Raw genomic sequence first — 16,203 nt, 5'->3', positions numbered from 1 at the left:
GTTAATTAAAGTTATTAAAAATGGAAGTATAGTATTATGGTCACTACAATAAAATATAATTGATGTAGGTAACTATTCTATATTGATTGTAAATTAAAAATTTGAGCAATTTATAAGTTTCAAGGTATTTTTTTTCCAAAGAGGCACTTTTTCATCAAAATTCATGAGGCTCATATGAAGCCAAAACGGATAATATTTCACATAAAGGGGCACCAATTGCCTCGCAAGCTACATGATTTGACATTTTTTCTGGGAACGAGGCCATATTCTCGTCGCAAGTCCCTTGTTTAGTAGCTAATAGTAGACAAACATCCTACGTTAGGTTGTAGACAAGGAGCTTAACCGACTTATAAGCTCCAAAACCTCTTCTTCCTTGCTAGACACTTTTTTAATTTTGTGACATAACCATGAGGCTCATATGATTTTAAAGCGGATAATATCTCATATAATGTGACATCAATTGAGACATCACAAGCCATATCAATAATATTAATAATATAATATCCAATGATAATTTTAAATTTATCACTTAAAATATATATTAAATAAAATCATATCATTATATGATTATTAGTGACAAAACTGTACACAAAATTATCTGTGTAGGTAAACTATGAGATATTCACAATAACAACTTAATGATATAGCGACAATAATTATTTATTATTACTGTATATATATGTCACTAATTATTTTTGTAACAACTTACAAATTGTTCTCACTAAATCTTTCTAATAACAACTTTATAAAATAATAGTCAACATTAAAATTATAAAGCTCATAAAATAAATATTTTATTACTAAATATATAATTATTAACAATAGTAAAATTATTACTTGATTTTTTTTTGGTTTTTTTTTTTTCCTGTGCCCTTTTGTTAGAGAGTTAATTGGTATACGTGTTTGCGGGCGTCTAATTTTTTTTTTAAAATTTATAAAGTCATTCGTCTGACTTTAACATTAAAAAGACAAAAGCTGCTAATTCATTTGTACTTGATTAAAAACCAGTGGAATTCATTAAAGAAAAAAAGAAAAAAAGTGGGTTTGGATACTTTGAAATCTCTGGTCTTGCTTGTTCGCCAAAGTGCTCATATTCGCCGTCTCTGATTGATTCTTTGTCCCACGCTATGGTTTTTCCAATTTCTGGCTCAGTGGACTGGAATTAACAAAACAAACCTAGCATTAATCCAATAGTAAAAGAAGTACACAAACCCTAAATTGTCTGCTTATCCTATAGAAATTCTCTAGAAATCTTCATCTTTTATCGAGGGTTTCAAGTGTTTTATGCAAAAAAAGATTGGATGGAGTTTTTCAAAAGGATTTCAAGATGATTTAGGAGTTATAAATTCTTTTTATTGATGTCACTATTAATTTTACTTGTCATTGCATGCACATGAAGATCAAGTAATGAATTTTTCTAGTAAAAATAATCAATAACTAGCAGCCATGTGAAGATCACATGGGTTATACCTTTAATTTCTAATGGGGAGGGTTAAAAAATGACTGAATTTGTTGGACTTTTTTTCACTAACGGTGTAAATTTTAGCAGAGTTTCAAGTAAAAAAATAAAATCTCATAAAATTAAAATGACCCATTGTAGGGGACCAATATTACAATATTGCCAGAGCAGTGATCATTTAATTGTATCATAGTTGCGACCTTTTAAATGATTGGAGATTTGGTGTAGATTTAGGCAGAATATTCTTATAGTTGCACAATTCAGAGGGCTTGTAATGTATCTTACAGATGGGTTTATAAACATATATACAAATAAGAAATAATCTTAGTGCCGGTAGGATCCGACCCCGGAAAATGCCTTCTTAAGCTTTAATATTTCTTTGTCTGTAACTTTGTCCTGATTACTAGTCTCATTCCGCGTGTACGCGTTGGATTGTTGACGATTTCTATTAGTGCTTTAAATTAATACTCAGTAAGCGTGCTTGCTTTTATTAACTGTATTCCACCACTTGCATTAACCAGTAACGACATTCGCTCAATCGCTCCCATCCACTCACTATATATATAAATTTAAGTGCGCTTTTGTTGTTTGATCTATTCTGAACGTACCTTATATATATCGAATAATTTTAAAAAAATATAGAAAGAAAAATTGTATAGTGGGAAAATTGAAGAAAGCCTGCATGATGCAAATGTTAATATTACGATATATATATATAGAGAGAGAGAGAGCGCGCTAAATAATGACTTGGAAATAATTAAATAAAAAAAAGGCCAAACTTTAAGACTCTTTAATTACAAAATGATTAATCATCACTAGTCTGGTTTTGACAAAACCAAAATCAATTGTCGCCCAAAATTCACACCCACCTTACTTTTCTGCTATTACGTCCCTATACTACCTATCTTTAATTTAGTTGACACCCAAAGAGAGAGAAGAAAGACTGATCGAGAGAGAGAGAGAGTGATATCTCACGTTCATGCATGTTTTATTTTTTAGTAATTATTTATTAAGTAATTAGAGAGTGGGGCAGAGGTTGTCCAGCTTCCACGTTATTAATTAATGGCCATGCAGAGGGATTCATATGCTGCTGAAGCTGCCGTACGAGTAGCACTTGCCGTATGTCCCATAGTCTTTGTCGGAGCACCACCGCCTCCGACCGGAGGCGTTCGTTTTCCGCCTGGATCAATTGGGTTTGATGCACCACCAGCCGCAGCCGGTTCATTACTTCCCTGTTCCCCACTTTAAACCTGTTCGCTTGGTTCCTCAGGTTCTCCAGGTGTCTCTGTTTCCGCATGCGGGACCGCCGCGCGGACTCTCGGTTCGATATCATGCGCCTACGCTTTCGTTCGTCTATGACGGGGCCTAAGCGACTGCTAGTACCGTCGGAACGGGGGTTTACTTTCTTAGAACTACTACGGTCCGAACCGGAGCTTAAGTTTTTAGAGTTGTTCCGATTCGGTTCAGTGGAACCGGAATTCGGGGTGACGGGTGCTGGGTTTGATGTGTCTGAACCGGAGTTGGAACTGACCGGTTCTTGAGAAGGTTGTGGGCTGAAGGCAACCGGTTCTTCTTCTTTGGGGGGAGGTGGAAAGACAAAAGAAGTTTGATAGGAGTCCCAGGGAGGAAAACAGCTTTCAAAAGGGGGAAAGGGGTTTCCGAGGAAGGAGTCGGAGGGAAAACCGACCGGGAAAGCGGACAACATGGCCGGAAAACCGTTATAATAGGGAAGGAGAGGAGAGGAGGGGAAAAGGGAAGAATCGAAGGACAGGAGAGTGGTATTTATTGGGAAACCTGTGGGCAGTTTGGTGTGACCCACATGTGGGCATTTTGGTCATTTACTGAAGGGGGTAGCTTTTGAGTCAGGCGGCACTTCTGGTGGTGGGGCAGCGCTTGGCTTTTTAGAAAGGGTGCATGGGCTTACATCATCCCTGTGGGTCCCATTTTAAGCTTAGTCATGAAGAAAAAATAGGACGCGGGGTTTAGTGGACACATGTTATACTCTGGTAGGTTGAGCGCGTGGAGAGCCAATAGTCTGTAAGGTGCTTACGTGAAGCAGTGACCACTCCGCTTGGGCTATGCGCTCCACTGAGAGTGGAAAATTGATTTTTTTTCTTAATAAAATAAATAACATAATTTTTGTATTTGCATTAACATATACATATTTGATGTGATTGTTATTTTAATGAAAGGATGAAACAGACATTTTGCTCATGACACGATTGCTTACCAGATGAAATCAATATCAATTTGAGAGAGAGCTTTTTATACGTATTAAAGGTCAAATCAATAAATAGTAATTGACTTTAAAAGATTATATTTTTTATATTTATAGTGGTTTTGGAATTTATGTAGTATAGTAGAATATATTTATTTATTATATAAATTATATATATAAAAATTACTTTTTTACCCTTATAATTAGATGTGTATTAATTCTATATACATCAATAATAAATTTATTAAAAGATTCAACATTATCTTGATGAAAAAATCTCAATCCACTTCTGGCGTTTGTCCTCCTAGAACAAGTGGAATATATAATGGTTGTAATAAAAAGAAATTTGTCCCACTTTGTATTGCAAACGAGCAATTCTACCTTCAATAAAAATAAATAAAAAATTTGTTTTTGTCTTTTTTAAAATAAAGAAAAACCACTTTTCATGCAATTTCGTGTTACACATTTTATCATTACAAAATGATATTTATAATTCTTATTTTAAAAGATAGGAGGAAATTGTGATAATCTTTTTTTCGCAGAGTATGTGCACATATCTTATATCACAGGTTAAGGTTGCGCCTTGTAATTTTATTAAACTTTTTTTTTATGTATAAACATTTTGTTTTCAAGATATGAAGGAGACCTGTTATTTAATACGTCAGAATCGTATGTTGGCAGTGGACGAATGGCCCTGGTTATAATTTCCGCACTTTAATTGAAAGACTAATTTGATGGCAGAGATTCATATATATGAATAATTGAAGGAGTATAAATGAAAAATGGTGAGATTATGCTCCTCCTTTCCCATATTGTAATTACTGATCAATGAGGAGGAGTTGGAGTGGGGATATTGGCTGAAGCGGATTTGATCACTATTGGGAACAGAGCGAGAGCGACATTGCAAATGTGTTTGCAATTTAGACAAATGTAATCCAAGAATGACGTTAACGCAGTAATTGTTTTTATCCATGCCATTGCCTCCTACATGTCCTATATATGCCCTTTATAATAAAGGATGCATGCCGCTTTATTTATTAATAATTACCATCTACTATTGCCCTTTACCGAAATTTTTATACATATGTTATTCGTCATGATGACTTTGACATAATAATATCATCGTTCCTAAAAAAAATAAAAATAAAAACCACATATTTAATTCGCGTTTGGAGTGAGTAGTGAGTAATGGGTATAATATTTAAATTTTTTATTTTTTTTAGAACAGAAACGACCATAATGTCTTTACTAAGACAGCATGGAACATAATTAGTTTCTTTTTGGAAAATGAATGTGAAACCTACTTTACAACCTCCCCCGCTTTTATTTAAACATATAGAATTAGATTTTGTTGAATCAAATTAATAACAAAATAGTGTGACATATTTGTTATATAATTAATTATTTTTTTAAAATATACATTAATCACACGACAGGTGTATTATACTTGTCATTTAATTGGTACAGATACGGCCAGATTTTGTCTGAATTAGAATTTCCCCTTTCTCCAACCAAATTCACTCCACTCCAGTGGCAGCGTGCGTGAGTGTGTGAGAGTGAAGAGGGAAGAGAATTGATGAATGTCTTGCAATGCTTGGTAGAAGTAGGTAGAAGAAGAATGCATGCACGAAACAAAACAGATCTTAACTAAGCGGAAAGCAAACACCATAACTTTATGGTCTAATTTGAAATGGGGAGCACGAGGCCGACCACCCAAACACAGTCTTAACATATGCTCCCTATTTTATCACTACCTTTTCCCCCCCCCCCCCCCCCCCCCCCCCCTTTGTATATAAAATACTACTAATTGAAAATACATAAAACGTATTATTATTTGTAAAATATGTTTTTGTATATATAATAAAATAATTAATAATTTAAGATAATTAAAATAACATGAATCTGCCGATTATGCACTTTATTACCATTAAAAGGGTAGTGATGATGGACTTAAACATATTGATTACATCTCCTCCTCCCCCCCCCCCCCCCCCCCTTTTTTTTTTCTTATTTAATTTTCAAATAAATTTCTCTCCCAGGTGATGGGATTAGTTTAAGACATATGGATAGCTTTTTTCTAAAAAAAAAAAAACAAAATGATTAATTATATATATATAATTATATCAAGATATAAACAATTAATTAAGTGTAATAAATAATTTGATTAAGAAGTTCACATCTCAAAAGAGAATAACTATAAATGAATTAGACAAATAAATACAGGTATGGTGTATGCATCGATCGATCAGATAAGTTAATAAATTCATTATTTTATATTTTTAAGAAATTAATTGTTTTCGATTGAATACTTAATCTTATCTGAAGACAGAAGAATAGTTTAGAAACTACATTTTCATGAACATGAAATAAAAGAGGCAACATGAATCAGAATTGTAGCTTTAAAGACTTGTACATGTTTCCACAGATGCCATTCAAGTCCGATGTTTGGACATCATTATCGGCATTCATTTTCCCAAAAGTAATTGTGGAATACCGATTTTAACAACATGGGCTGCACATCCAAACACGACTATACATCTGGACCACATTCCTCACATGATTGGAAAAAAAAAAAAAAAACGTGATCGACTCTGGGAAATTTGGTGCCTCTGTCAATCCCTTTCTCTATGAAACATTATCCTGCTTTTAGGAAAGCTGCATACCTCAACAAAAAAAGGAATGCAAAGATCAAACAAGAAACTTGTAAGAAAATTGAGTGATTGATAAAGTAGAGTGATATTTTACAGTTTCACTAACAAGGATTGCGTCTGAATTTTGGACAACAGTTTTGGAGGATTTAGGTAGATGTTTCTCAAAAACTAAAGTTGTATGATTAGTCGCATCAAACGATTTGATAAGAACCCGACCCATGTTATTACAGTTGTATGTTCAATTCGTGCATTTAGACCAGGACGATTGATGGTGCGTCAATTAAATTTATAGCAATAATAATATGATTCTATAAAGCATAATTTGATTTATTTTTGAAAAGAACATTAAATTTGTGATTCGATTTTCATATTTATTTGACTTGGATTAAATAAATTTGAGGCAAGTACGTAGTAATAATATATATTTATTATTTCACAAGAATTAATTCTTTGACCTGATCAATATTATACTTCCCTGAAAATCATTTAGATCCGAGCATGAATGACATCCTTGTTATCCTCAACCATACGACACTCCTCCTCCGCCCTACGGTTGCCTGTAAATCTGACGTCAGCAGCCGGCAGTACAATCCCACCACGGATCAAGGGCAAGCTACCGCCATCCTCAACATCATCTTTGGTGGCAATATTAATGCAAGAGCACCGTTCCAGCGAGGCAAAGAACGCGGCTGTCACGCCGTTCAGCAGCCGTGCCGCCACAGCGTCGAACCTCCTGGGCACCACCGAGCAAGTGGTGGTTCTGGGTGGTTTGACGGCGGCATCCGCGGGATCAATTGGGCCGTCGGTGCAATAGCAAAAGTTGATGTTGCACGTTGGAGTAGTTGCATTTTTTGCCATCTGTTTGATGGAAATTGGAGATGAAAGATTAATTTAATTTTGTGGGTATACAGAGAAGGACGGTTGTTTTGTTTTTCTTATTTGTAAGCTTTCTTATATTCATATTCATCAATTCTCATTATTGTTGGCATGCATCTGGTAATAATTATAAATTAATAATTAATACAAATAACTGTAGTATATCAATACATATATTGGCAAATAAATAAATAATAAAAAAAACATTGCAGAATACATAATTTTTTCTTATGAAATAAGCGTAATGATGTTGATATGCATGCTTGATTCTCGATCACGATTTTTGTGTTATCATTAATCAAATTTCGGATAAATTATATTAATAATTAAGTTAAAATACACAAATACTCTCTACATTTTGCAGAATTATAACTACAAGTCGTGAGGGATATTAATGTAATATTTTTGAGTAGGTGTTTTTTGAGGAGGTAAGAGGTATAATAGAGAGGTTATGATGAGGATAAGGTGTGAGCTAAAAGAATTAGTGAATGGATGGTGTAGATTGTAGTAGCATTAGGTTGGAGTTTGATTAATGGGATGATACAAGGAATTGAAGCAATGCCTTACCTCTAAATTAGTTAAAGAATAAGGCAACTGTTGAAGATGCTTACTACAACCTCAGAATACTAGGATGGATTTTCATTTTATTTCTTTTTATTACTATATAAAAATCGACACATGTATATTATGTTGAATTTCGCCTTTTTTTTTCACTTTAATTAAAAGTGATCGATATATTATTCACTATGTCGAAACTTTATTAATTACACCTAAAATTTATAACAAAGCAACAAAATATGTGCTTTTAGAAAATATGTGTGTCTATTATTGTTATTATTATTTTTTTTTCTGAAGATAGTATTCCACAATTTCTACAAAAAAAAATATTTAGAAATAACAAGGGGCTGGTAAAACTTAAAAATATTTGATGTAAATTAAAGGAAAATAAATTATCCTACTTGCGATATAAATTAAATGAAAAACTCTACGCAGAAGGAACAATTAGAAAATTAAAATTAAAAGCTAAAATCAATTCTTACAAACTTAAGTTAAGAACTAAAAAATGAAAGAAAACTATGACCAACATAGCGAACAAGTTCAGTCACTAGCTAATGATAACTGATAAGCCCAACTAAAACCGGCCGGTCCGCCTTACAGGATTTGGTTAAATCAATATTTATAACATAAAAGCCCATTTACCTAAAAACCAAAGATGAAATGACAATGGATACAAATGGGCCATGCAAAGCGGTAATTCATTCGCTTATATGAAGTAAATTATTTTATGCCATCCAATTAAAAATCTATTAATTTTTTATTCTTTCATTCAAAATCCTATTTAAACTCTGAGGTCAGCCTGTAGTACCAACAAACGTCTTGGGTAGGTAAAATTTAAAGTGAATTTTTTTACCACAATAGTTGCGTTCTATTCGCAGGAGATGATCCTGGTAACTCTCGTAAATTAAGTTCGGTTGATTTAAATTAATTATAGAGCAAGTGTAATTTTTTTTTAATTATATACCAATTAGATTACAGTTGTCGTATAATTGATTTAGATCCAATCAAACTAAATTTAAATTAGAATTTTTCTTTAAATGAGATTGATTAGGAACCTCAAGATTTTCATATGAAAAATCCTTTTCCTCTACATCAGTTTCTTTCTTTCCTTTGGTTGCCCGATTTTCAGGAAACGACAAGAGCCTTTCAGAGAGCCCACGACAATGTTTCGACACTGATTTCGTGTGGTATATGAATTATTATTGCAGATGTCCGATGGCATCGGGAAGGTATCCACTCTATTCCCACAATCGACGCAAGAAAATCTAATGTAGGATCAGACCAGATGGTTAACTCATCTTACAACCATGCAATATGTACAAGTCATTACAACTACTGGATTTTGCACATTTAAATGGGTGAACCACATTTTCTTTGAACCCTAAAATTCACACTTCACCGTTTAAAGATTATGAGGTTGAATTATATACATATGAATATAAGTTTATTTCTACAGACTACAGTGGTTTGTTATTTGTTTGTCTTGTTTGAGTATATTCGATCATTAATTTGAGTATTAACATGTTGAATCAGTCGTTAAATTTGAATGTATTGAATGATATAATTAATCATATACTATAAAAAAAGAAGATAGTATTTAAAAGTATTGAAAAAATATTTTTTCATGATAGGAGAATTTTTTCAATAAATAATAATTAATTTTAATTGAGGTAAACCCTAATAGATGTGAGTGACCATCCTGAAAAATTCCAAAATTTTGCTGCAATCACTCCTGACGCAGGATAGGGTGAGACAAGTCCAAGATTCATGCATTTTGCACTATATTTGATTAAAACATTAAAAAGAATTGTGAAAGAAAAAGATTTTCAACGTAAATTAATAATGGTGGGGGCATGGCATGAAGACCATAACATACATTATTATATATAAAGCCAAAACCTTAACGAACCCCACAACACGTACATTCTTATCAGCTTATTAATAATTCAAACGTGTTATCTCCAATACACATTTTTTGTGGTTATTTGCGCCTCTAACAACCTATTTATATATATATATATATATGTGATGGGGGATTATTATTATATTAAGGAAATTACACAAATACCTCTAAAAAGGAAGAAATTATTACACCTCAGGTGAAGGATCCGCGCCCTCCCAGTTCGGATTATGTGGGATCCTCCAGTGCCTGACAACCTGACTCAGAGGATCCGCTTCTTTAAACCGTGGATTCACTTGACATCATGTATGGTAACATTTGTGCTTCATTATGGTAAGACATTTATTACATTCAAACGCGCATTAAAGATATCCAAATCGCTTTCTTCTATTTTAATTCCGATATTAACTTAAGCATCATAGAGTCTTATATATTTGGGGACCTCCCAACAAACTTAACGATCTGCTCTTTTTTCAATCCCAAGCTTCTAATATGAAAGCCCTGGATGTGATTAAAGACCTCGACTCGAATCAATATATATATATATATATATATATATATTTATATTTATATGTGTGATCACTATTAACTTATTTTCCATATATAGCAATTTGTATTATGAGAGGTTCATGTTTGGATAATAAAATTTCCAGTTTGGAATTTAACCAAAAATATTCGATTTTATATCCTTTTTTCTTTAATTGTTTTGATTTTGTTTTTCAAGTGGTTAAAAACCATATTAAATATTTATTTTTGTGTTAAGATAATATATTACTTTCAAATTTTTCGTTGAGTGTTTTTATGACTTTCATATTAAACCCCCACATCAAAGAAAAATCATTTTTTAACTTAAATTGTTTGTAATTTTGGTCCCAATACTTTTTACCTCACCACGTTGCATCCTTTATCTCAAATAATAATAATAATAATTCATTCCAAGTCAACTTTCCGTTAATGTATTAACATAATAAGCACGTGCCAGCAGTCACGTGCCACATTGATTGTATGGTTTGAGCTACATCATATGATTGGCAGGTACAAATTTCATCAAAATTAAAACTTGACTTGAAACAAAAATTGCAAAAAGAATTGAGCTAGGGGATCAAAATACGAATAGGAGAAGATGTTGATGGAGGGACATTAATTGCGTATTGCAGTTTGAGATGAGTTTTGACCCCATAGCCGTAATCTGGGACATGGCCATGAACTAGATCCGAATCATCTTCAATCATTCATTAATCATATATACTTGCGCCCATTCCTCTCTTTGGTACTGCTCCATCAACTCACAATCACCATTACTTTCATATCTAATGCACTCTTAATTACCTCCTACTCCACAATATTACCATGACGAAAATGTTCTTTTAAAGAATGAGTACTGTTCATCACCATTTGAAAGCTAATAAACACATGTATTGCAGTGTTCTTACTGTATATTAAACATGGACATGGAACTAAATTTGTGAAATTTTCTTAATTTGGGGACATTTTGAATCTCGTAAAGTAGAGGACTAAAAATGTCGATTTTTTTTTAATTTTAGAACCATTTTGAAAATTTTATAAAGTAGAGAACTAAAAGTGTTGAACTCCCTGTATATTCTACAGGACTAAAATTGAAAATCACTTTTTGGACCATTTTATGATTTATGCATTAATAAATAATTTGAAAATATTCCTATGGTTTGAGGCTTATATATCCTGTCTCCTGGTAATTATCAAAGTTGAAACTACCTAAATATTTTAGGGTTAAATCCATTTTGCCCCCCTGTGATATAACAAAATATCAAAAACCCCATTATAAAATTTTTAATATAAAAAATCACCCCTAGGTTACCAATAAATAATCACACAGCCCCCTGGTCAATTTGAATCTATTTTTTTAGAAATAATGACTAAAATACCCTTCTAGTCAAACCGATCAACTAGGCTTATTAATATAATTATTTTAATTTATAATTTTTAACATATCTTTATAATACATATAATTATAATTTATAAAAAAAATTAAAAAATAATAATTATACCCCATTCCCCCCACCCCCACCCCCCACCCCCCAAACCCCCAACCCCCACCTCCATCTTCTTCCCCCCTCCCCTACCCCTTCCCCCTCCCAACCCCCCCCTCCCCCCCCCCCCCCCCACCCCCCCCCCCCCCCCCCGCCCCCCCCCCCGCCACAAGCATCCCCAACACCAACTCATATATATAAAATTACTTTTAATTTAATTAAAATAATATTTTATTATATAAATAATTAAGTAATTATATATAAAAAAATATTTTATTATTAATGGAAATATATAATATTTTAATTAAATAATTATTATATAAAATAATATTTAATTCTTAAATACATATATATAATATTATATGTTAAATGTGAGAGAAGGGCAAAAATGTCAAAAAAAAATATATTTTTATAAAAAAATCGCAGTCAAAGCGCGTGTGGCCCAATTTTTGTACGGAGGGGGTTTTTTGAACTTTATTTTATATCATAGGGGGTGTATTTGATACTTTAATTTTCATAGGGGGATTTTTGAACATTCCTATTATCACAGGGGGGGTTTCTGGATTTTTCCCAAATATTTTAATACCAAAAATTTATTATAATGCCTTTTCAATTATGACTAACTTATTGAAATCGTCATAATATTAATGATGCAAAGATAGTAATCATAGTGTAATTAAAACATCCATCACCAACATAAAATATGGGTATGATAATTTAAAACAACGGAAGCTATTGCTGTAGTTTTATTATAAAAACCAGAAGAAAAAGAATAGAAGAGTGTGTCTGGAATCCAAAACCCGTCGTACCAGAACTAGTTCAGAAGCAGTCTCTAGATCAGACATCAGCTTGGAGTCAGAATGACAAATTATAGAAAATTTCAGGGTGTGGAATGTGGAAATTTCAGGCAAAGAACAGGCCTGCTTTTTCCAATTCCTGTCAAAAAGATGATTAGATATGTAGTGGGCTGCATCATGACAGCGCTCCCCAAGTCAAACAATCTGAATTGTGCGGTCCTGGAATTTCTGGATTTCTTGGACTCACATTTCCGAATGCAGACATGCATGTTTTCTGATATCTGGATATTTTAGGACCCAACAAATCACTGCTAGACAAATTATCCCAACAAATAAATGGTTCTACGTATATATGTAGCTAGATTGTGCTGGAAAACGTTAATAGTTTAATCTTAAGATGAGATGTGACAAACGACATGAAGTTGATACGGACGTACAAGAGGATTTTATGGACTTAAAAGTCTTCCGATGTTTAAATCAGTATCTAAGTTGAAAAACTATAAAAATGGTGAAATTGGAATAAATTTTACGAGCAATTATTGAAAATTATCTGCAGTTGATTATTTACAGGGAAAGCATTTTGGCTAAGGATAGTATAAGGTGCTGCCAGTCAGTCCAATGATCAATCAATTCTTTGGATAAATCGAGAACATTGAATTTTTATAAGCAAAGTATGTGAGAGATTTTTCAGAAGTTTGGATTTCTTTTTCTTACTAGCCACTGTATGCATGTGCCAACAAATTGATTTTTCAAAGTTATGTTACAACAATGTTGCAGTGAAATTAAATTGATTAATCTTAACTAACTCGAATTAATTATAGTCAACCTTGATTATTACAAAACATGAAGTGAGCCATTACTTAGCAAAGTCATGTTTCTTTTTAGAAAATTTATTAAATATATCATAAACTTAAATCATTAATAACCATAAACTATCAACGACCAATAATCATTTATAATAATTAATAACCACTATTAAAACAGATAAATAGGAATGTTCCATATGTGAAATGAATAATGTAAAATAAATAAGGAAAAGCAGCCGCAAGCGAAGACACAACTAATTCAAAGAGCAAATCTAGTGAGATTGCAAAAGTTGGTTTCTTTCATCAGAGGAAACCAATTTGCAACACTTTAGAAGCCGAAAGGAATACTCAGGATCTCAGCTTTTGACTCCATTAAAATCGATCAGGATTCCTTTTTGACTACAAAACCGTTATCTTTTATTTCCAATGAATCAGTTATAATTTCAATCATCAATAATTAACATACACTAATTACCAATATCAAATATGTAAATAACCAACAACCACTATTACATTAGAACAACAACATATATTATACCCACAAATTTATGGGATCACGAGATCTCGACTTCATTAATTAATCTAAACTTTATTGTCTTTTGACTACAACAACCTCCTATTCAAAATACTGCATGTATTATTTATTAGTGTACATACGCTACCCCTCTCTCCCCCGGCAGATTTACATCGTTGTCATTAATTAGTGACTTTATGCCGATGGATTTTGGCCGTAGCTACAAGTAGGTACGTGCATGTTTGGTTCTCACTCAGTCATATAGTCAGAGAATCTACTTTGATTTTGAGTACTAATTTAGACATACCTAATTGTATTTAGGAATGATCGGGTTTGTTTCTATAGTTATATATAGCCTAATTGTTCGACATGTGACCTCGGCTTTAGTCCTTAAATTATCAACACCATACTTTACAACTCCCAATTTTAAAATGATTTGGCTGCCCCTTGTCTCTATATTTTCTTTCGGACATTTGTATATTCGATTTCTTTTAATAATATACGATCCGTTGTATTATTCAATACCGTCGTCATATTTAAAGATTAATTCAATACATCAAGAATTGAAAATATATTCGACATATGTTCATAATAATCACTACGATCGGATAATACTAAAACAATTATAGTATTAGTTATTCCTATTGCAGAGTTTTCGCTATACGATACAATTTTCGTGGTTTTCAGGACAATTTCAAAAAATAAGGTTAGTTAAAATAATTTTGTCATTTTTTTTTCTAAAAGTGAAGGAATATATTTTCAATGATACCAATTTAATAAAATATAATTAGAATATCCTATAAGTAAACAAATATATTGGAATTTTCAACTTGGTAGCATACGCGGATTTCATGAAATAAAGAATGAGTGTGCAAATAGAGTAGTCATGAGGGGACACTTTAATATTATTCACCTAACCAAATAATGGAACAAACATAAAAAAGTACCGACGGAATTGTCAATTAAACCACTTTTTTCTCACATGCTAAAAATACTGCACATTTTCAATTCTACTATACCCATCCACAACACCTTCCACCACTCCACATCAACTTTACTATGCCAAAATTTTGCTCAATTATTACACCAACCCAACAACAATAATTTTATCATCATCATACAGTCCGAATCTTGTCCCTGGATTTTAGATGTAAAATAAATAAAAAAAGGAGAAATTTTGTATGTTTGTTTTATTCTTAAATAATTTCGCCTCAGTAATTAGATGGGTTTCGAACAATTATAAGTTGAATTTTTTGGAAATTTTCGTAAAAGTTGATAAGCTTATATAAGGTAAGGAGGAGAAATATGAACAACTTACTTCAGTAGGAAGGAGGAGCGTGTGACAATGAACATTTGACCATTGAACATTCCCTTATCTACAATGATGAAATCACATATGGTCAACAGGCTCCCAGGAATTCTTCAAATTAAATGGCTACCTGTACAACTTGCTCATCTACAAGACTACATCATATATTCCACAAACTGACAGTTAACATTCTATTACAATCATCTACATTATCGATACACAAAATTCAAAATTTCTATAAATAATTATTTTACAAGATCTTCTAGATTGTGCCTGTCATTGTCGACGTTCAAATATTAAAAATATTACGTAATGAAAATCAGCAGTAATTGATATGGTGCAATACGCGTTGATATTTTTGTTTGGTAATATGGATGTTTTAAGTTTTAATGCCCACTCCCATTGCATAGGAGGTCCCCCTCCCACTTAGAAGTAGGAAAATTTGAACATCAATTGGAGTAGTGCTCCATGACTATTCACACAAAGTGAATGTAAACCAAATTTTTGGCTTCCCAGTGGTAGGCCAACAGAATTAAAATAGACTAGGAAAAAGATAAACAATGTTTCTAATTTTGGGGCCACTTGCTAAAGATGAAAATGAAATTATTTTAATTTTGTCAACGCTATTTTTTTCTAGACAACCCCATCTCGCCTTCCCATTGCCCAAAAAAATTGGTCCATAAAGCCTTTTAATTTAATGCATGTCGTCACACAATCGTCAAGTACTCTAGTTTAATGATTAAAAGTCGAATGTTGTCACATTAACTCAGTCCATTTACGAAATTTGGAGAGACTAAATATTTGTTGTGATTATATTTATATATATATGATCATCCTTAACGAAATTTATAGGATGTGAGTTCTGATTTTTTCATTTTTGTAAAAAAAATAGTGAAAATTATGAGGAAAAGAATAGGGGGAAAGTTAAATATATAAATAAAGAAAGACATGTTTATGTACTAGTAATAAAATAAAATTCAATCCAAGGGTATAGTTCCTGGTATTGAAACTTTCGCCCGACTTCCTGTGGTCTCCATCAACTTCTTCTTCGTCTTCTTTCCATAAAATCGTCAAATTTATTTACAACATTAATTGCTCGATCCCTA

General features: G+C 32.4%; 2 protein-coding genes across 2 annotated transcripts; both read right to left on the bottom strand.

Annotated features, from left to right (window-relative positions):
- On the bottom strand, nucleotides 2,200-3,593 carry LOC105177843 (ocs element-binding factor 1-like). The gene has a single exon (XM_020698904.1). The coding sequence runs from the start codon at nucleotides 3,162-3,164 to the stop codon at nucleotides 2,469-2,471; it is 696 nt and encodes a 231-aa protein (XP_020554563.1). The 5' UTR covers nucleotides 3,165-3,593; the 3' UTR covers nucleotides 2,200-2,468.
- On the bottom strand, nucleotides 6,056-7,332 carry LOC110013183. The gene has a single exon (XM_020699246.1). It carries the CDS (start codon nucleotides 7,184-7,186, stop codon nucleotides 6,815-6,817), a length of 372 nt encoding a protein of 123 aa, XP_020554905.1. The 5' UTR covers nucleotides 7,187-7,332; the 3' UTR covers nucleotides 6,056-6,814.

The sequence above is a fragment of the Sesamum indicum genome, linkage group LG15 (genome assembly GCF_000512975.1).
Source record: "Sesamum indicum cultivar Zhongzhi No. 13 linkage group LG15, S_indicum_v1.0, whole genome shotgun sequence".
Classification (NCBI taxonomy): domain Eukaryota; kingdom Viridiplantae; phylum Streptophyta; class Magnoliopsida; order Lamiales; family Pedaliaceae; genus Sesamum; species Sesamum indicum.
Note: the sequence above shows the minus strand (reverse complement) of the source record. Positions and strands in the feature narration are given on the sequence as shown.